The sequence below is a fragment of the Prionailurus bengalensis genome, chromosome A2 (assembly GCF_016509475.1).
Source record: "Prionailurus bengalensis isolate Pbe53 chromosome A2, Fcat_Pben_1.1_paternal_pri, whole genome shotgun sequence".
NCBI classification, from domain to species: domain Eukaryota; kingdom Metazoa; phylum Chordata; class Mammalia; order Carnivora; family Felidae; genus Prionailurus; species Prionailurus bengalensis.
Window position 1 is genome coordinate 76,193,008 of NC_057348.1, and position 23,418 is coordinate 76,216,425.

Below are 23,418 nucleotides of genomic sequence, written 5' to 3' on the forward strand. Positions count from 1 at the left end.
TAATAATTAGAGTGTCTATCAATCAGGAAGAGCTAACAATTATAAATGTCTATGTGCCGAATATGGGACCCCCCAAATATATAAAATGATTAATCACAAACATAAGCAACCTTATTGATAAGACTGTGGTAATTGCAGGGGACTTTAACACTCTACTTAGAGAAATGGATAGATCATCTAGACACAGGATCAATAAAGAAACATTGGATCAGATGGACTTGACAGATATATTTAGAATTCTGCATCCCAAAGCAACAGAATATACTTTCTTCTCAAGTGCACATGGAACATTCTCCAAGATAGATCACATACTGGGTCACAAAACAGCCCTTCCTAAGTATAAAAGAACTGAGATCATACCATGCACACTTTCAGACCACAATGCTATGAAGCTTGAAATCAACCACAGGAAAAAGTCTGGAAAACCTCCAAAAGCATGGGTCAACCCATGAATAGGTCAACTAGGCAATTAGAGAAGAAATTTAAAAATATATGGAAACAAATGAAAATGAAAATACAACAATCCAAACACTTTGGAATGCAGCAAAGGCAGTCCTGAGAGGAAAATACATTGCAATCCAGAAACAAGAAAAATCCCAAATACAAAATCTAACAGCACACCTAAAGGAAATAGAAGCAGAACAGCAAAGACACTCCAAACCCAGCAGAAGAGAAATAATAAAGATCAGAGCAGAAATAAACAATATAGACTCTAAAACAACTGTGGGGCAGATCCATGAAACCAAGAGTTGGTTTCTTGAAAAACTAAACAAAATTGATAAACCCCTAGCCAGGCTTCTCAAAAAGAAAAGGGAGATGACCCAAATAGATAAAATCATGAATGAAAATGGAATTATTACAACCAATCCCTCAGAGATACAAGCAATTATCAGGGAATACTATGAAAAATTATATGCCAACAAACTGGACAACCTGGAAGAAATGGACAAATTCCTAAGTACCCACACACTTCCAAAACTCAAACAGGAAGAAACAGAAAACTTGAACAGACCCATAACCAGCAAACAAACTGAAATCAGTTATCAAAAATCTCCCAACAAGTAAGAGTCCAGGACCAGATGGCTTCCCTGGGGAGTTCTATCAGACATTTAAAGCAGAGATAATACCTATCCTTCTCAAGCTTTTCCAAAAAATTGAAAGGGAAGGGAAACTTTCAGACTCATTCTATGAAGCCAGCATTACTTTGATTCCTAAACCAGACAGAGACCCAGCAAAAAAAGAGAACTACAGGCCAATATCCCTGATGAATATGGATGCAAAAATTCTCAACAAGATACTAGCAAATCGAATTCAACAGCATATAAAAAGAATTATTCACCATGATCAAGTGGGATTCATTCCTGGGATGCAGGGCTGGTTCAACATTCGCAAATCAATCAATGTGATAAATCACGTTAATGAAAGAAAAGAACCATGTGATCCTGTCAATCGATGCAGAAAAAGCATTTGACAAAATTCAGCATCCTTTCTTAATAAAAACCCTTGAGAAAGTCGGGATAGAAGGAACATACTTAAATATCATAAAAGCCATTTATGAAAAGCCCACAGCTAATATCATCCTCAATGGGGAAAAACTGAAAGCCTTCTCCCTGAGATCAGGAACACGACAGGGATGTCCACTCTCACCGCTGTTGTTTAACACAGTGTTGGAAGTTCTAGCATCAGCAATCAGACAACAAAAGGAAATCAAAGGCATCAAAATTGGCAGATGAAGTCAAGCTTTCACTTTTTGCAGATGACATGATACTATGCATGGAAAACCCGACAGACTCCACCAAAAGTCTGCTAGAACTGATACATGAATTCAGCAAAGTCGCAGGACACAAAATCAAGGTACAGAAAACAGTTACATTCTTATACACTAACAATGAAGCAACAGAAAGACAAATAAAGAAACTGATCCCATTCACAACTGCACCAAGAATCATAAAATACCTAGGAATAAACCTAACCAGGGATGTAAAAGATTTGTATGCTGAAAACTATAGAAAGCTTATGAAGGAAATTGAAGAAGATTGAAAGAAATGGAAAAACAATCCATGCTCATGGATTGGAAGAATAAATAGTGTTAAAATGTCAATACTACCCAAAGCTATCTATACATTCATTGCAATCCCCATCAAAATTGCACCAGCATTCTTCTCGAGGCTAGGACAAGCAATCCTAAAATTTATATGGAACCACAAAAGACCCCAAATAGCCAAAGTAATTTTGAAGAAGACCAAAGTGGGAGGCATCACAATCCCAGGCTTTAGCCTCTACTACAAAGCTGTAATCATCAAGACAGCATGGTATTGGCACAAAAACAGACACATAGACCAATGGAATTGGTCCAGAATTGGATGCACAAAAGTATGGCCAACTCATCTTTGACAAAGCAGGAAAGAACATCCAATGGAAAACAGACAGTCTCTTTAACAAATGGTGCTGGGAGAACTGGACAGCAACATGCAGAAGAATGAAACTAGACCCCTTTCTTATACCATTCACAAAAATGAACTCAAAATGGATAACGGACCTGAATGTGAGACAGGAAACCATCAAAACCCTAGAAGAGAAGGCAGGAAAAAACCTCTCTGACCTCAGCTGCAGCAATTTCTTACTTGACACATCTCCAAAGGCAAGGGAATTAAAAGCAAAAATGAACTATTAGGACCTCATCAAGATAAAAAGCTTCTGCACTGCAAAGGAAACAATCAACAAAACTAAAAGGCAACCAACGGAATGGGAAAAGACATTTGCAAATGACATATCAGACAAAGGGCTAGTATCCAAAATGTGTAAAGAGCTCACCAAACTCCACACCCGAAAAACAAATGACCCAGTGAAGAAATGGGCAGAAAACATGAATAGACACTTCTCTGAAGAAGACATCCGGATGGCCAACAGGCACATGAAAAGATGCTCAACATCACTCCTCATCAGGGAAATACAAATCAAAACCACACTCAGATATCACCTCACGCCAGTCAGAGTGGCCAAAATGAACAAATCAGGAGACTATAGATGCTGGAGAGGATGTGGAAACGGGAACCCTCTTGCACTGTTGGTGGGAATGCAAACTGGTGCAGCCGCTCTGGAAAACAGTGTGGAGGTTCCCCCCAAAATTAAAAATAGATCTACCCTATGACCCAGCAATAGCACTGCTAGGAATTTACCCAAGGGATACAGGAGTGCTGATGCATAGGGGCACTTGTACCCCAATGTTTATAGCAGCACTTTCAACAATAGCCAAATTAGGGAAAGAGCCTAAATGTCCATCAACTGATGAATGGATAAAGAAATTGTGGTTTATATACACAATGGAATACTACGTGGCAATGAGAAAGAATGAAATATGGCCTTTTGTAGCAACGTGGATGGAACTGGAGAGTGTTATGCTAAGTGAAATAAGCCATACAGGGAAAGACAGATACCATGTTTTCACTCTTATGTGGATCCTGAGAAACTTAACAGAAACCCATGGGGGAGGGGAAGAAAAAAAAAAAGAGGTTAGAGAGGGAGGGAGCCAAACCATAAGAGACTCTTAAAAACTGAGAACTGAGGGTTGATGGGGGGTGGGAGGGAGGGGAGGGTGGGTGATGGGTATTGAAGAGGGCACCTGTTGGGATGAGCTTTGGGCGTTGTATGGAAACCAATTTGGCAATAAATTTCATATTAAAAAATAATAAATAAATAAATAAATAAATAAATAAAACTTATGGAAGAAAACACGGAAAGAATCTTTGTGACCCTGAGTGAGGCTCACACACCACCGCAAGCACAATCCATGAAAGAAAAAAAAAGATGAAAGATAAAAGAGACGTCAAAATTTAAAACTTCTCTCTAAAAGCTAATATTAAGAATACAGAAAAGGCAGACTGAGAAAAAATATTTGTAAGACAGCTATATGATAAAGAATTTATATTCTTTGCACAAAGATGTCTCAAAATTCAATAAAACAAATTGAAAAAAAGACAAAACATTTAAATGCCAGGAAAGACAATACAGAGATGGCAAGTAAGCACATAAAAAGATGCTCCATGTTACAAGCCACTAGGGAAATGCAAATGAAAACCCGAGACCCTAGAGCACACCTGTTAGAGTGGCTCAAGTCAAGAAAGCACCGAAATAGCGATAAGGAGGCAGAGCAGCTCACGCTGCCAGCGACCGCACGACAGGGCAGCCGCGCTCCACAGCACAACTCCTTGGAAGGGTAAACACTGAATTACCGCTTGACCCAACGACTGCACCGCCAGGTACATGTGGAAGAGAAGTGAAAACGCGCCCAGACAAGAACCTGTACACAGACGGTCACGGCAGTGAAACACGCAGCGTCAAAGTGGAAACAAGCCCTATGTCCATCAACTGATGAATGGATAAACAAAATGTGCTAGGGCCACAGGATGGAATACTTGGCTATAAAGAGTTATCAAGTATGGGGCGCCCAGGTGGCTCAGTCAGTGGAGCATCCCGACTTCAGCTCAAGTCATGATCTTGCAGTTCGTGGGTTCGAGCCCTGCATTGTGCTCTGTGCTGACAGCTCAGAGCCTAGAGCCTGGAGCCTGCTTTGGATGCTGTGCCCCTCCCTCTCTCTCTCCCTCTCTCTGTCCCTCCCCAACTTGCACTCTGTGTGTGTCTCTCTCTAAAATAAACATTAAAACAAAAAAAGAGTTATCAAGTATATATAAACCTGGAGAACATTATGCTAAGTGAAGAAGCCACAGATTTAAATGCCATGAATTCCATTTATACGGAAAGTCCCAAATAGGCAATTTCAGGGTCAGAGAAAGTAGGTTAGCGGTTTCCAGCGCCGGGGAGAAGGGAGGAATGTAGAGTCACTGCCAATGGACACAAGGTTTCTTTCTGAGGTGACGAAAATGCTCTGGAATTAAGACAGTGGTGACAAGTGCACAACTATGTGAACATCCTAAAAAACCACTGAATCGTACACTTTCAATGGGTAAAGGATACACAAGACTATATCGCAATAAAGGTGTTAAAAAACACTTCTCTGAACCTAAATCAGAAAGTAAGAAACAGTAAGAGTATGTCAAATCAATGCTGTACACCTGAAACTAATACTATGTCAATTATACTTCAACAAAAAGAAAATTAAAATAAGAACACGTGTGATCTATATCCATAAAGGAATATTATTCAGCCACAAAAAAATGAACAAAATCCTGACATTTCCCACAACAGCAAAAAGAAATAGGAAGAACCATGGGAAATAATACACATCATCTTGAAGTCTATAATTCAAAGTAGGGGACAGTGACCATAGCTAGCTAGACAAATGCCTTACTCTTCAGGAAAATCTAAGAATTTCAAAATCCTTAGAGATGGGAAAACTCCAATAGTATCTACCAGTTATTAGACATTAGAGCTTATTGGATGTTTGGTACTGGATTAAGTGTATTACAGGTTACTACTTTACTAAGTCCCAACAATAATCCCGTAAGGCAGTTATTCTTATTAAAATGGGGATTTACAGGGGCGCCTGGGTGGTGCAGTCGGTTAAGCGTCCGACTTCAGCCAGGTCACGATCTCGCGGTCCGCGAGTTCGAGCCCCGCGTCAGGCTCTGGGCTGATGGCTCAGAGCCTGGAGCCTGTTTCCGATTCTGTGTGTGTGTGTCTCTCTCTCTCTGCCCCTCCCCCGTTCATGCTCTGTCTCTCTCTGTCCCAAAAATAAACGTTGAAAAAAAAAATTAAAAAAAAAAAATGGGGATTTACATGATGAATCAACTAGTTCAGAGGCTAACTGAACAAGGACATACAGTCATTAACAAGCAGAGCTGAAATTCAAATTTGTATCTGATTCTAAAACTTTATATTAAACTGGAACAGGAAAAGGTAATATAGTCTACATATTATATACATATAGACATATGTAAACATCTATATACTATACGTATATAGTAAAACATATACAGTCACATGAGTAATCTTTATGATAAAAAGGTAAGACTACACAGTAAGTTACTTCTAATAAGTTTAAATTAAAAAAAAAGACATCTGTGAAAATATTCAATATAGTGACACCTAAAACATGAAGATGTTTGAAATGACCCAAGACTTGTAAAAATACCCCAAAGTACTGAAATGAAAGACAGAAGTATTACTTCAGATATTATTATACTTACCAACAAAAGAAAGTAAATCTGTATTATTTTCTTCTTGTTTTATCCACCCATGAGAACAATTTTCAAAGTGGAGTGAATAGAGGAAATACTAAGAAACTAGTCAATTTTTTTAAGTTAACTCTCCAGTCAAATCAGATCATGTGATAACAGAGACACTGTCAGTAAACTCTGGGAACTTAATCAGCATAAGGGAAATGTCACAAAGGGTGCCAGACAGGCAATACCTTGCCTAAAATTTTGCAAAGTGAAAAGAAAATATTCTGGAAGATAGATTCTGAAATTTATTTCAGAGGTCAATCCCCACTAAATACTCGAAGACATTATTGAATAGCTGGTTTGAAAATCATTAGATACTACCCCAAGTGTTCCAAACAGGTCATGTCAACAATTTTCTGAAGGCTTTTCTGGACTGGATAATAATGCAGGATATTTTCATCATCAGCAAAGTTGTCAAAAAAGAAAAAAAAAAATCTCATATCCTATAGATGTGACAGATCAATGGAGATTCAAATCCATTTATAAGCAGCTTAAAAAGTGTACAGATGACTCTCTATACTTCATACTGACATGAATGACACCAGAAATGGATTCATTAACCAATTTAGACAAATCAGATGATCAACCGCATGCCTCAGTCAACAGTCTTCCCAGATCTATTTACCCATGGCAAGAAAAAGCAGGTAAGTGTAAGGATGCAAGAATCAAGAAAGAGGAAAAGACTGGAATAAGGGTACAAGTGAACATTAGATTAAAGCAAAGATAAAGGTTCATAATCCTTTATTGAGGTTTATTTATTTATTTTGGTTTAAAAAATCAGAATTCCTCAAGCAAAAGATGTGAAGTTTTCAACTGACTACAAACTCGATAGTCTTTAAAAAAGAAAAATAACTCAACTGATCTTAAAGGACGAAGAAAAGAAGTACATTACATTAAAAGTACATTGCATATCAAAAGAAGTTCTCTCCATTATCCAGAATATAATGCTTAGTTTTGATTTTTTTTTTAAGTTTATTTTGATAGAGAAAGATGGACAGAGAGAATCCCAAGCAGACTCCACTCTCAGTGCAGAGCCCGACAAGGGGCTTGATCCTGTGTGAGATTATGACCTGAGCTGAAATAAAGAGTCGGACAGACGGTTAACCAACTGAACCACACAGATGCCCCTATTATGCTTAGTTCTAAACACCATTTACAAGTGACCCTGACAGACCAGAGTGGATCAGAAGGATGACAACAAAATAATGGATCCGGTACCTACAAGACCTAGGTAAAAAGCATTAAGGAAAGCAACAGAGATTCAAATATGAATGACACTCAGTCTTTGCCTTCAAGGAGCTTACAGTCTCATAGTAAAGACAGACATAAACAAATAAATGCAAAATACTGTCAATTAGTAGGCGATACAAACGCAGACATGCCATACTAAGACTCAAAGACAGAAAGACTTGCACTTTCTCAGAAAAAAGGAAGTCTTCGCTAAAAAAGTAACTTGTAAGGTGACTTCTGAAAAGTATTTATTATATTAGCAAATGTTTACTCAGCAATAATAAAAGCTAACATATGACGACTTATTTCATACCAGCCACTGTGCTGCATGAAGATGCACAGAAGTGCAGCCACAACCTCCGATTTCATGCAGTTTATGACTTAACAAAAGAGACACAAGTGAACCAGTAGTATCAGTGAACTGAGATCAATTCTGCAACAAGCACAGGGTGCAAGGGAACACTCAGCGAGAGCACTTCAGGGCATGTAGGGCAGTGGAGGAAGGCTCTGAGAGTGCAGGGACCAGGAGAAGGAATACATGTTCTGAACAGAAGGCCTACAGATAAAGCAAAGAGTGCAGCTGGTTCAGAAACTGGTATTTCGCTCTACATGGAACACAGTTTGAGAGACATAGTGCTCAGAAATGAGGCTGCAGACGTGAGCCAGTGCCACATCATGCCAGCCTTTCAATAACAGTAAAGATTTTGGATTTATCCTAATGACTATAGTTAGTGAAGGATTTTTAGCAGGGAAGGGACAGGATTACATTTGTGTTATCAAGGACTGCAGCCCCTATGGGAGATTAGATTAGAAACGACACTGGCCTCAACAAGGATAAGCAGATGTGTGAAAAGGCGGCTATATCCATGACATCTAGGTCTCACAGTATCACATTAGGACCCAGTGACTCAGTATGAGGCACCATGGCATCAGAGAAGTCGTGTCATTCCCAAACTTCCTGCTCAAGCCTCTAGATGTGCGGTGGTATGACTCAATAAGATGAGAAATACTAACAAAGAAACGGGTTTTGTTTGGTTTTTTGGAGGGTGAAAAGAGGGAAAAGGGGGAGGGAAGAGTTAAGTTATAAACGTACTGAAATGAGTGTCTGTGGGGCCTACAAGTAGAGGTGCTAGTTGGCACTTAGATATAAAGGTCCTGAAATGTCCAAGATGGCAGCAGAGGAAGACCTTGAATTTACCTCCCACAGACACAAGAAATCCATACCTGCACATACGGCAATCCCTCCTAAAGAGCTGAGAATAGACTGAACAGCTTCCGTACAACAAAGGGTAGAAGGACCACACAGAGGACAAGAGGAGAGCCTGAGACACGGTAATGACAGGAAACTGATCCCAACATTACAAACTGCAGTAGGGAGAGACAGGACTGAGGAGCCACGTGCAAATTCACCCACCCAGGGTCACAACAAAAAACAAAACAATCTTTTAAAGAGCAGAAAGACTATACAAGTGGAGAAAACTCATTTACTAACCATACAGCATGGGCCAGATGGTGGGGACTGCTGGAAAGCCCCCCAGAGATGGAGACGCTAAGAGGCACCGCTGTTTACGCTCTCTCTTCACCCTGGTAGTGCAGACAGGAGCAGGGTCCAGGCGCTCTAAACGGACTGCTGACTCAGTGGCCCTGGGCTCCTGGCCCACACCTACCATAGCTCCAGCTGTCCAACTAGGGCTGCCCCAGCACAACACACACAAGAAAACCCCCAGCCTGTGCCCACTACAACTCCATCTCCAGCTGTCCTGCCAAGGCAACTTGGGTGCAAAGCACCCCAGGCACCCTCACCGATCCAGCCAGGGAGCCCCCTGTGGAGTGCTGCAGCTGGCACCCACCCCAGCTCCAGCCATCCCACCAGGGTAGCCCAACACAGAGAACCCCAAGACCTGCCAGACCACATCTGATTCAGCTCCAGCTGTCCTATTAGGGTGGCCCTGGCACAAAGCAGCCCAAGATGCCCCAGCCTGTGCCCGCTCCAGCTCCAGCCAGAAAGCCAAAGCCATCAGGAACATGGAGTCTACACAGGGGAATTCCTATACAAGGCCACTCCCTCAAGAATGGGAGAGGTAGGGGCGCCTGGGTGGCGCAGTCGGTTAAGCGTCCGACTTCAGCCAGGTCATGATCTCGCGGTCTGGGAGTTCGAGCCCCGCGTCAGGCTCTGGGCTGATGGCTCAGAGCCTGGAGCCTGTTTCTGATTCTGTGTTTCCCTCTCTCTCTGCCCCTACCCCGTTCACGCTCTGTCTCTCTCTGTCACCAAAATAAATAAACGTTGAAAAAAAAAATCTTTAAAAAAAAAAAAAAAAAAGAATGGGAGAGGTAGCCCTTTCACCTAATTCACACAAACAGAGGAAGTCAGATAAAATGAGGAAACAGAGGAATATGCTCCAATCAAAAGAACAAAAGGAAACAGCAGAAAACAAACTAAACAGACAAGCAATCTACTTGATAAAGAGTTCAAAGTAATGGTCGTAAAGGCGCCCACAGGACTACAAAGAAGAGTGGATGAACTCAGTAAGGACCTCAACAAAGTGATAGAAAATATGAAAAAGAACCAATCAGAGTTGAAGAACACATTAACCAAAGTGAAAAATACGCTAAAGGGAATCAATGGCAGATTAGAGGATGCAGGAGACCAGTTCAGTGATCTGGAAGACCGGATAGTAGGAAGCACCCAAGTTGAACAGCAAAAAAATAAATGACAGGTTAAAGGACCCCTGGGACAACATCAAGCGGAAAAAAAATTTACATTATAGGGGTCCGGGAGAAGAAAGAGCAAAGGGCAGAAAACTTATTTGAAGAAATAATAGCTGAAAATTTCTCTAAACAGACATCCATGTCCAGGACGCAAGAGAGCCATAAACAAAAATGAACCCAAAGACGCACTAAGTCCACACTAAGACGCATAAAGTCCACACTAAGACGCATAATCATTAAAATGTCAGAAATTAAAAGATAAAGAAAGAGGGCGCCTGGGTGGCGCAGTCGGTTAAGCGTCCGACTTCAGCCAGGTCACGATCTCACGGTCCGTGAGTTCGAGCCCCGTGTCAGGCTCTGGGCTGATGGCTCAGAGCCTGGAGCCTGTTTCCGATTCTATGTCTCCCTCTCTCTCTGCCCCTCCCCCGTTCATGCTCTGTCTCTGTCCCAAAAATAAATAAATGTTGAGAAAAAAAAAAAAAAGATAAAGAGAGAATCTTAAAAGCAGCAAGAGAAAAGCAACTAGTTACACAGCAGGGAAACCCCCATGAGGCTATCAGCTAATTGTTCAGAAGAAACCCTGTAGGCCAGAAGGAAGTGGCAGGATATATTCAAAGTGCTAAAAAGACGAAACCTACAACCAAGTATACTCTACCCAGCGAGGTTGCCATTTGGAACTAAAGCCAAGACAAAGAGTTTCCCAGACAAACAAAAGTTAAAGCAGTTCATCACCAACGAACCGGCCTTACAAGAAACGGTAAAAGGACTTCTTTAAGCAAAAAGACCATACCGAGAAGAAATTATGACCCAAAAAAATTTCACTCATAAAAACAAACAGAGGTAGTAGTTCAATCACTTACAAAGAAAGTTAAAAGACTAAAAAGCAGCACATTTATAAATAAAATATTAGTTAAGGGAACTCAATTAGAAAATGTAAAATATAACAACATACACATAAAACATAGAAGTGGGCAGTAAAAATACAGTCCTTTTAGAAGATGCTCAAACTTAAGTGACCATCAACTTAATACAGACTGCTATATACTTATTATGTTATATAGTATCATTATAAGTTATACGGTATCATTATAAGTATCATTATAAGTATGTTACTTAGAATCCTATATACTTAGGATGTTATCTATGAACCTCATGGTAACCACAAAGCAAAAATCTGTAATAGACACACAAAAATTGAGAGAGAGAAAGCCAAGCATAACACCAAAGAAAGTCCTCAATCACAAGGAAAAAGAGCAAGAGAACTACAAAAACAATGAGGAAACAAGTAACAAAAGGCACTAAGTACATACCTATCAATAATTACTTTAAATGTAAATAAATGCTCCAATCAAAAGACATGGCTGATGGAACAGATAAAAAAACAAGATCCATCTATATGCTGCCTACAAGACTTGCTTCAGAAAATACAGACCAAAAGGGAAGGGATGGAAAAAGATATTCCATGTAAATGGTATCCAAAAAAAGCCAGGGTATCAATACTTACATTATACAAAACAGACTTTAAAATAAAATAAAAATTAAAAATAAATAAAATATAAAGACTGTAACAAGAGACAAGGGCACTGCATAATGACAAAGGGATCAATCCAACAAGAGAACGTAACAATTATAAGTATCTATGCAACCAATATTGGAGCACCTAAATGTATGAACATAAAAACAGACATACACAGAGGAAATGACGTAACACAGTAACAGCAGGGGACACCCAACTTGCATCAATGGGGAAAATCAAGCAGAAAGTCAATAAGGAAACCGTGTCTTTGAACAAGACATCAGACTAGATGGACCTAACAGAACATTCACAACATTCCATCCAAAAACAACAGAAAACACATTCTTTTCAAGTGCACATGGAACATTCTCCAGGATATGCCACCAAAAAGGTCTCACCAAATTGAAGATTAAAATCAGGGGCACCTGGGTGGCTCAGTTGGTTAAGCATCCGACTTCAGCTCAGGTATGATCTCACGGTCCGTGAGTTCGAGCCCCGTGTTGGGCTCTGTGCTGACAGCTCAGAGCCTGGAGCCTGCTTCAGATTCTGTGTCTCCCCAAGCCCCTCTCTCTCTCTCCCCCCCAACTTGTGCTCTCTCTCAAAAAATAAACATGAAAAAAAATAAAAATAATAAAAATTAAAAACAAAAAAAAAGGATTCATCATGATGAAGTTAGATCTATTCTGGAGACGGTTCAGTATCCTCCAATCAATCAATGTGACACGCCACATTAACAAAATGAATGATGATCAGAAACACGACAAGATGGCCACTCCCACCACCTTCACCCCAGCCACAGCAACCAGACAAGAAATAAAAGGCATCCAAACTGGTAAGAAAGAAGTAAAACTCACATCTGAGGATGACGGAACACTATACACAGAAAACCCTCAAGACTCCACCCAAAAACCATCAGAATAAATGGATTCAGTGAAGATGCAGCATATACAAAACCAACATATATAAACTGGTTACACTTCTATACACTAATAACTAAGTGGCAGAAAGAAATTAAGAAAATAATTGCATTTACAATTGCACCAAAAAGAATGAAATACCTAGGAATAAACTTAACTGAGCAGGTGAAAGACATATGATCTGAAAACTTTCAAACACTGATGAAAGACATACCATGCTCAGACTGGAAGAATTAAGATTGTTAAAATGTCCATACTCTCCAAAGCAATCCAAAGGCTCAATGAAATCCTACCAAAATACCAAAAGTAATTTTCACAGAACTAAAACAAATAATCTTAAAATTTGTACAGAACCACAAAAGACCCATAATAACCAAAGCAATCTTGAGAAATAAAAACAAAGCTGGAGGTAACACAATCCCAGATTTCAAGATATACTACAAAAATACAATAATCGAAAAAGTGTATTAATGGCACAAGAGAGACACACAGACCAATGAACAAACTAGGAAGCCCAGAAATAAACCTATGTTTATATGGTCTATAATAAAGAAAGAAAACTTACGCAATAGGGAAAAGACAGTCTCTTTAATAAATGGTGTCAGGAAAACTGAACAGTCACACGTCAAAGAATGAAACTGGACCACTTTTCTACACCATACACAAAAATGAACTCAAAATGGATTAAAGACCTAATGTAAGACCTGAAACTATAAAATTCCTAGCAAAAAACAGGTAGCAATCTATCAGACATAAGCTTTAGCAACATTTTTCATAACATATTGCAAATACCATATGATTTCACTTGTATGTGGAATCAAAAAAAAAAAAAAAAAGAACACAACAAAACAAACAACACAGAAAAAGACCCATAAATACAGAGAACTGGTGGTTGCCAGAAGGGAGGGGAGGGGAGTGCAGAATGGGCAAAAAGTAACAGAGTGGGAGGTACAGGCTTCCAGTTACAGAATGAGTAAGTCCTGGGGATAAATGGTACAACACAGTAGCGTCTTACGGTGTGAGGTGGGGCCCCATCTGTGGTGAGCACAGCGTGATATACAGAACTGAGGAATCACTAGGTTGTACACCTGAAACTAACGTCACACTGTAGGTCGACTACAATTTAAAAAAACAAAGAGCAGACAGCTGAATTTCCTCAGGACTAGAGCTCTGCCAGCAAGGATGAGGGAACAAGGAGGCAAGGGACTCAAGAAGAGTGGCTAAGGTGATGGACTATGGAATCTAAGTGGATCAGGAAAGCAGTCAAAGACAGGACGTGCAGAGAGCAAAGACACAGAGGGACACAAGGACTAGAGCACCTGATAAACCACCTGTGTGCTGAGAAAACCTGAGTAAGAGAGGAAAGGAGGTTATGGTTAGAGAACACAACGTCTGAATTTGTGATTTCACAAGTGAAGCAGTTCTTTGTGCTATCAAGATCCAACAGCCCTGGGAAAGGATACCTGAAAATGGAGAGAAGAGGTTGCTGGTAATACAGAAAAGTCACCAGATGGACAGGAAGGGAGAACAAGGAAGGCAGAAAAGCATGAAACAGCAAGGTTCTCAGGAGAATTGCAAGTAGTCTGACAAAACTTAAGAGGGATCAAGATAAGGATGGAGAGGGAAGAGCCAGACCGCAGAAGTCATATCTGAAAGCTAATTTGCTCAAGATGAGAACTGTCTTCTGAAGGACTGAAGGGCTGTCAGATTTTTTAAACATCCATCCTAGGAAACAGAAAGGGTAGAAGATACAGGGAAGCAGATTTCAAAATAAAAGAGAATATTCTAATGACTAACGATTATATAAATTAGTTGTCTTAAAAATTAGTAATTCTAGTAATACTAGAAGTGTTTAAGCAAAACTCAATGTTGATCTGCCTACAATGTTGTAAAAAGAATCAAACAGGAGACCATTAAGTTCCTTCCAACTCCAGGAAGGCAGTAAGAGAAGAAAAGGCATTACTTACCAATTCTACACCTATTACTCCTGCACCAATGACAACCATCTTCTCTGGAACTTTTTTTAAAGATAGAGCACCTGTAGACGACACTATTGTATCTTCATCAATCTATAACAAAATACATACAATCAAAATGATTTGGAAAAACCTACTGCCTTATAAATGAGCTCACAAAAAATACTAAGACATTTATCTGTTCTGAGGTATCTATGACTTCTATCCTTACATTCAATTCTTTTTAATATAATTTATTGTCAGACTGGCTTCCATACAACACCCAGCGCTCATCACAACAAGTGCCCTCCTCAGTGCCCATCACCCATTTTCCCCTCTCCCCCATCCCGTACAGTCCATTTTAACAAATCCCATTAAAAATACTCACTTGAAATTTCATCATTCAATATTTCAAAACAAAATGGTCCATTTTAACTACAAAATGAACCCAAGTCTATCTTAATATGAAATGTTCTATTTCTGGTCAAAATCACTGCAAAATAGAGACAGCTTCCCAAAGCTGAGTGTCAACATATGGTATTTCAGTTAGAAATTTTTCATTCAAAGTGCATAAATAGCATGAATAAAGTAGTTTATAAAAGGTCTTCCTGAAGGAAGGTTATAACAGTTGTAAAAAGCATACCGTGATTCCAGGAAAAGGAGTAACTTCTGACCCTGTAGCTATAAGAATGTTCTTTGTATCAATAACTTGAGTGCTGCCATCGGCTTTCATAGCAGTGACCTGATTTTTGCCCGTTATCTTTCCATATCCATTTACGTGAACAACCTTTAATAAAATAATATTTATACATTCACAAAGTTTAAAATGATGTTTGCAATTAAAAAAACATGGGGCGCCTGGGTGCCTCAGTTGGTTGAGGATCCAACTTCGGCTCCGGTCATGATCTCACGGTTTGTGAGTTCGAGCTCCGCATCAGGCTTTGTGCTGACAGCTTACTCAGAGAGCCTGGAGCCTGCTCTGGTTTCTGTCTCCCTTTCTCTCTGCCCCTGCCCTGCTCACACTCTGTCTCTGTCTCTCTCAAAAATAAACATTAAAAAAAATTTTTTTAAATAAAAATAAACAAAAATAAAAAAACATGATTAATGGGGGGGAAAATAAAAGCACTCTATTAAATAATACACCCAGTACAAAATACTTCCTTACTTAATAAGGTTACACGTAGAGCAGCAAAAAACTTGTTATATACGTCAGGGAATCTACTTCAGGTTAGCACACAGTTTTAAATTAATATCCCCAGCAGGAAAAAAAAAAAAAAAAGATAGGGGTGCCTGTGTGGCTCAGTCAGTTAAATAGCCAACTTCTGTTCAGGTCATGATCTCATGGTTTGTGGGTTCAAGCCCCGTGTCAGGCCCTGTGCTGACAGCTCAGAGCCTGGAGCCTGCTTCGGATTCTGTGCCCCCCTTCTCCCTCTGCCCCTCCCCCACTCATACTCTGTCTCACACTCTCTCTCAAAAATAAATATTAAAAATATATATATAATACCCCCAAGCATTAAGTTCTAAGGGCATCACTCTATCAGCAGAATGTTTCATATGAACATAAGATGAAGCAGGCATCTGAACATTAAAACACTGACCTTATTCTGTTTGAATAAGTGGGCAATTCCACCAGTTAAAGCTTTTACCGCTGTACTCTTCTGCTCCATCATCTTCTCTAAATTCAAGCGAACTTCAGACACTGTAATTTGTTAAATAAATCTTTAGTCCTTAGCTAAATTCTTGACGCAATGTGATATTTTTCACTAATCAGGTCTGGAAAATTTCAGCTTAATGCTTACAGAACTGTAAAAAAGGCAGTGTTAAAACTTCTCATGTAGTAACTGCTATAATAATTGTAGCTCGCAAACAGGCCAACAGCAACACATCATGGTCAATAAAACTTATCAAACACAGTAAAAAGTCCACCTTTGGGAAAAATGCAGTCCAAAATACACATTACATCCCACGTGGCAACATATTCATTCTCCGAACACATTATGATGATTATAAATCTGGACAGAATTAAATAGAGATGGCAAAGTAAAACACCAGCTGAAATTTTAAATAGGAACAACTTCACAAAACAAAAACAAAAATACTCATCTGAAAATTTTAAATATAGAAACTTAACATAAAAGAGTTTAATCAACTGGATTTAATCCCTCATTTGGGTCGCCTGGGTTGCTCAGTTGGTTAAGCATCCGACTTCAGCTCAGGTCATGATCTCATGGTTTGTGGGTTCGAGCCCCGCATCAGGCTCCACACTGCAGAGACTGCTTGCAATGCTCTCTCTCCCTCTTTCTGTCTCTGATTCTCTACCACTTGCGTGTACTCTCTCTCTCTCAAAATAAACTTAAAAAAAAAAAAAATCCCTCATTTAACTCCTAACTCTGAAACAACAACATAAGAAAACAAAGCAGCTCAACTCAGCAGAACTTCAAAAGAGGGAGATCTTAGCAATCTGCACATGCAATCGACCCATATCTCAGAGATGAGGAAACAGAGACCCTGAGAGATCTGATTTACCTAGGTCATAGAACTAGAAGAGGAAGCTTGGCCTACGATGCAAGTCTCTTGACTAAACCCTGTTTCTTCTTTCCTGAGTCAGGAAAGTGGGTTTTGATTCTACCTTTCATCTACTTTGATATGTTTGCTTTAATGTGTACATATCACCACTATACCCACTGGATTGCCTACCACAGCCCATTCTTTCAGAAACTACTTCAACAAACAAATGAAAGAAAAATGATTACCCCTCCATACCCACTGGTATGTTTAAGCCCTTTCTAGAACAGACCACCCCTCTGGATGTATCTGTCAACAATTGGTGAAAAAGGATGAAATGAAAACAGCCCAAAAAGAAGGGTGGGAGACAAGATTTACCAAATTAAGATGAAATGCCCTCCTTTTACACTCGGTTGCATCCCCCATTCTCTCCTTTGTTCTTGCCACACTACCAACAACCTAAGCAGTCTGTCCATCCTTCCTTCCTTATCTGCCTAGAGCACTCAGGAATCCAGGGCCAACTCCCCACCTCGAGATCTCCAGGTTTCAGGGAAATTGAAACTGACTCTTCATACACACACACACACACACACACACACACACACACACACAGCAGACTTCACACAAAAGTTGTCAAAGGAACAGAAGAGGTCATAGTAGAAATCTGGATTTAAGCCTTAAGTAAATCTCTATTTTTAATATCTTGTTTTACTCTTTCCTCAATGAAACATGTATTACTCATTAGACATACAGAAGTCTTTAACTGGAAGAGTCAAGTATGGCTGGTAATATTGCTAAATATGAAAGGTATACTTACTTTCAATTCCCCTAGATGCAAAATCTTTTCCATGGGCCATATGGTAATAATGAGAGTTATTTAATAAAGCCTAAATAGACAAAATGATGAAATGTTAATAATAAGACTATATACGATAAAAAAGCACTTAAGAAATGACATCCCCTGCATGCAATAGTACAAAGGACTACAACAATTCAGTTTCTGTTCTTATGTAATTAATCTAAGTCAAATAATGACACAATGTTCAACAGCAGGACTGAAAAACAAAACACCTTTACTTTCTTTAAAAGCAAAGGAATAGGTACCCTCTTCAGGGGGCAGGTGAAAATGGCAGTCCTGTCTACATCCAAAAGCACCTACAAGAATTTACTGCCTATGATCTGTTTCATTGGTAAAGGAGAACTAAAGAGAAAAATGGAACATGAGAGTCTGTTTGAATGGAAAGGCTAGGGATTCCAAAACAAAGAAGCAATTTCAGGAATGTATGGCAGACTGCTGAAAGCACTGCTTAAGCTTTACCAAGGAGAACATGTTTTTTATCAACCTTGGGTTGTTTATTTTTTAGTAACTGTATTAGTCTAATATTCTAGTCTTAACATATCCTTCTAGCTGGTGGCTAATGACAGAAGCCTTTGCACTGTACGAAACACACGCTCACCTTAGAAGGGATACAACCGACGTTCAAGCACGTTCCACCAAGCGTTTCATTTTTTTCAACGCATACTGTCTACAACCAAAGAAAATATTATTTAACGGCACATAACCTGCAGACTGTCAGTTCACTAAAATTCCCATGTATCTGTCCTAATTCTTGTACAAAATAAGTTTGCATTTGTGAGAATGAAATAGAGTCCTTTAAAATTTATCATCTGAGTAATACTAAATGCAGGCTAACCCAAATGTGAATTATTCTAAGACATTTTTGTTTAACATTACCAAACACATGCTTTTAGTTCTATTACTGTTGCTTCCAAAGTGAAGTTAGTAGCCAAACGTGCGAAGCACTGTGGGGAGTTGGGAATAATGGACTCTGCTATTTCATGAGACTACCACAACCGAATAACACTCTTCACTCGTCTCAGGCCTAAATAGAACTTATAGAATAAAGACATTATTTACCACTGTTATTTAGGTGCAAAGTATTTTGTGAATATGATCAACTCCTTCCAAATAAAAATAAATCAACACCTCGTTTAGTCTAAACTTTACCTTGAAGCCCAACTGGGCAGCTTTAATAGCGGCAACATATCCTCCGGGACCAGATCCTATCACTGTTACATCAGCATCAACTACAATAAAAGCAAATTGATATAAACAGTAAATTGCTTAATATGGACCAAAAATAGTACATTAAAAAAACAAACAAAAAAATCTGATACTTTAAACATCCAAGAAAGTACAAGGAACCAGAATTTTCTACCCAGTACTATTTTATTCCTAGGTACTTAACATTCTTTGATGTTAACTAAAACTGGCATTTTTAAATTTCATATTCTATTTGTTCATTATGACATATGGAAATACAACAGAGTTCTATATCCACTGTATCCACTGACCTTGCTAAATTCCACACCGTTTTACTTAATAACGACAAGACAGGCTTTTAGTGACCCTAGAAGACACATCTGCATGAGGGAGAGAACTTTGGAATCTGACATACTTGTCTTCAAATCTCAGCTCTAACATTTATTAGCTGTGTAACCAAGTGACTTAATTTTTCTGTCATAAAAGAAACAATAACACTACCTTAAATGACTAATGTTAGGATTAAATTTTGTATATCCTTAGAGCTGTCAATAAATTTAAGAATGATATGATTCCAGGTACTGTACTTGAGATACAGGGAGAAAAACCAGCTTCCCTGTAATAGGTGGCAAACACATTTTGGACTTTATTTGAATACTGATAAATTTCATATAGTTTATAATAACAGGCTAACCAGAACATTAAGTGAACTACTCTGGACATTTACCATATGAAGATAGAAAAGGCAATTAACTTTGATCAGCAGCCTTAGTAATATAATAATTACAATGCAAATGGAAAAGAAGTCCAATTATTCCCACTGCTCTCAAGCCAACTTCAAATAAAAATACACTGGCTTGAAAGAGTTAGGAGACAGTCTCCCTTCTCCTCCGCCTCTACTATCCTTACAACCCCAAGCATTTAGCAGTTTATAACACATTTTCACATCTATTATCCTGTTTGATTCTCAGAACTTCTTATGAAGACAGTAAGGATGGCATATAACTGACATTTCACAGATAAGAAACACTAGGTTCAGAGAGGTCAGTTAACTTGCCCAAGGTCATATAGCAAGTGACTGGCAGAGACAAAATTTAAGCTTTTTGTCTCTATTTCCAATGGTCATCCCATTATTCAACGGTATTCTATTCCTCAATTTCAACTATCATAAACTAAAATCCTAAGAGCAATAACCAAGCTTTATAATTATTAGACATCTAACCTTAGGAGAGTAATTTAACCTGTTTCACTTCACCTTCAGTTTCTCTAACTGCAAAATAAAGACTACAAAAAAAACCTACTTCACAGGGGCATGATACAAAATATGTAAATAGCTTAGCGCAATACTTGGAGCATACATAATAAATATTTGCTATATGGTAGCTATATTCTGACCTCTGAAGATGGCAGTTTTAATTTCTGATCATCCCTCCTCAAGAAAACACCCACCCCTCCAAGGGATGGGAGTGCTAGTATCATCAAAAAACTTCTGCAGGACTGAAAAGAAACACAGAACCCCTGTGTTGAAAGATAACTAAGAAGTTATCCAACCCACAAAACCTAAGAATCCTTCCTACTGAATAAATAAAAGTACTGATTCTCTTTGGTTATATCAAATGATAATCAGGATTACTCAGTACATGAAAAAAAATATATAGCTAGTCCAATACATGAAAAAAGGATCGTTTCAAGTTTCATCGATCCACTTGTGCTCTTTGGCTACGCTGTCTGGTTCCCTGATTCATGTTCAGAATTAAGTACATAATAAAGTGTGTATCTATTTTCAAGTTTTGAACCAAATGATGCCTAAACAATATTCTTTAATTTGGATTCTAGTTTTTAATTCACAGTAATGAAACACAAGCTACAAAAAACAGGTTTCTTTGCTGAATTTTTAACATCTTTTCTGATTAAAGTATATGTTAATTAAAGAAATTTAAACACGAAATAGCCAAAAATTTTAGTTTCATTTCCCATCGTGCTCTTAGATTTTTTTTTAACTATACAAAATACCAAAAATTTAAAACCATTCACCCCTCACTGAAGATATTAGATGAACCGTTCCATCAGAACACCACTAAAGTGCTAGGGAGAACAAAAAAGAAGGGAGAAAGGAAAATTCTCTGAAGATCAGTCAGCTGAGACCATAGGAGGGTGTGATCCAGTAACAAACCTTCAAAAACAAGCCAGTATTTAGGGGATGTCTGCAATTTACTTTTAAATGTGTCAAAAAAGTAAGGTGGACTGAAGGGTGGCTAAATGGATGAACAGATACATGACAGTTTAAGTACAGTAAAATGTTAGTGGAAGTATCTATGAATGTTCACTGGAAAATTCTTACAACTTTTCTGAACATTTGCGATTTTTCATAACGAAAGGTTGCAAAGACAAACCAGTTGGCTCTCACCTACACAAAGGCTGCACACAGGTGAAAAGTTTACAACACACAATTCTGACTCACCACCTCCTTGTCCAAAAGCATTTCTCAATTTGATTCCCACATACACTTTTAAAAACCAGGATACAGACAAATAATTAAATGAAACACATTAAGGAACACTTGATGGTTAATTTTACAAAATTAGCTCTAGCCTTTAAGAGTGAAAAAGAAAAACCAAACAGGACACACAAATCAGTATCATGGGAGAAAGATGACTAAGTTAGAAGTATGGCAGAAGACAGCTACATAGCAATCTGCATTTTAGGTGGCAGTGAAATATCAGCAGAAAGTTATCAGGCTGATGCTTTAAAAAATACTGGGATACAATTAGGCGTGATGGACTTCAACAGACATGGCAGTTAATGCCATGAAATGAACTGAAGGAGAAAAAGCAGGAAAAAGTGTTCTACGAATGTTACTTATTATATCACTGTGAGGAAAATAAGTACACCGTGTCATCAAGGCTACCACTGAAATACAGGTGTTGAGTTACAAATAAATGATAATCATCAACAAAGTGCAAGACGTATTTTAAGGAGTCAGTTTGCAATAACATCTACCATTTTGGTAATTTATTCTGTGCCAGGCAGTGAGCTGAGTATTTCATGTCGTCTCATTTAAGCCTCCTTATGTCTCTATGACACAATTATCAGACCTCCATTTCACAGGAAGAAACTAAGGCTGAGAGTGACTAGATAACCTGCATAAGGTTGCACAACTAGTAAGTGATACAGCCAGGGTTCAAAGCAGGTTCTTTCCATTCATAAGCCTCCACTCACTCCTATACCTTTCTGTCCTAATGCCATGCAGAACACTCAGATGACCCCATCATCTCCAGGGCAATCAGGAACTCCAACTAAAATGACAAAAAGCTCCTTCATTAACATAACGAAAGCAACAAATATTTATGAACACCTACCCAAGAGGAAATCACTACCTTCAGTAACCTGACACTACAGTTAGGGAAAACAGGCATGTTTCAAAATATACATAAATCAAGATTATTTTTAAAACTAAAAAAAGGGGTAAGAAAAAACATATCATAAGGCAGGAATTATTAATTACCAAATTCACTAAATGAGTATAAGAGCTACTTGGAAAGGTTTATTTGTTTTGGGGGGTAGAGGGGCCCTTTTTAAATTATCAACGGCCTTAATCTCCAGTCTATTTTAGTGACCCTTTCATAGTAACATCCTATACTTGTCATCACCCAAAACTGCCCAGCCTCTAAAATCCTGAATTCTATAAGAATTGTTTACTTTCTGATCATTACCCTACAACCTCCCTAATCCATAAAGGAGAAATATAGTAAAAGAAAAAAGGATTTGAAGTTAAAAGAAAGAAAGAAAGAAAGAAAGAAAGAAAGAAAGAAAGAAAGAAAGAAAGAAAGAAAGGAAAGAAAAACTGGTGTTCAAACATGAGCTCTACCCCTTCGTAAATTCTTGGGCAAATATTTAATCTCTCTGGTTTTGATGTAACATAGGAATAATAGTGACAGTAATACCTACACCCCAGGGTTTGAGGTCAAAGATAACAATGCATGTCAACATCCTGGGATGATGCTAGGTGCATACAAGGCACTCGACGGATGTTTCTTCCCTCCTCAGATCCACCTCCCAATCTCACAACCTCCAATCTCCGTAACACCAATGCTACTCTAGTGTTCTCTCCCACTAAAACCCGACCCAGACATTACTCTCTCCTTCTTCATTGGTCTTTTCTTTTTCATTCAACAAACATTTATTGAGCATTAGACCCTATTCTAAGTTCTTTGGATACCTATAATGACACAGCCCTGGTTCTTCTAGTCTAATAAGAGAGAAAAAGCAAAAAGCATTACAATAAAAACTCCAATCTGCAGCAAGGATGATCTTTAAAAACAAATCATATCAGGGCACTGGGTGGCTCAGTCGGTTAAAT

At 38.6% G+C, this 23,418-nt stretch overlaps 1 protein-coding gene across 1 annotated transcript in view; it reads right to left on the bottom strand.

Annotated features, from left to right (window-relative positions):
* DLD (dihydrolipoamide dehydrogenase) overlaps positions 1–23,418 on the bottom strand; it is a 35,197-nt gene that overhangs the window by 7,091 nt on the left and 4,688 nt on the right. Inside the window, exons 3-8 of the mRNA XM_043588592.1 lie at positions 19,023–19,102; positions 18,472–18,540; positions 17,832–17,901; positions 16,108–16,208; positions 15,153–15,296; positions 14,522–14,623 (exon numbers count right to left, since the gene is read on the bottom strand). Coding sequence (XP_043444527.1) covers positions 14,522–14,623; positions 15,153–15,296; positions 16,108–16,208; positions 17,832–17,901; positions 18,472–18,540; positions 19,023–19,102 — 566 coding nt within the window. The remainder of the gene's footprint in view (positions 1–14,521; positions 14,624–15,152; positions 15,297–16,107; positions 16,209–17,831; positions 17,902–18,471; positions 18,541–19,022; positions 19,103–23,418) is intronic.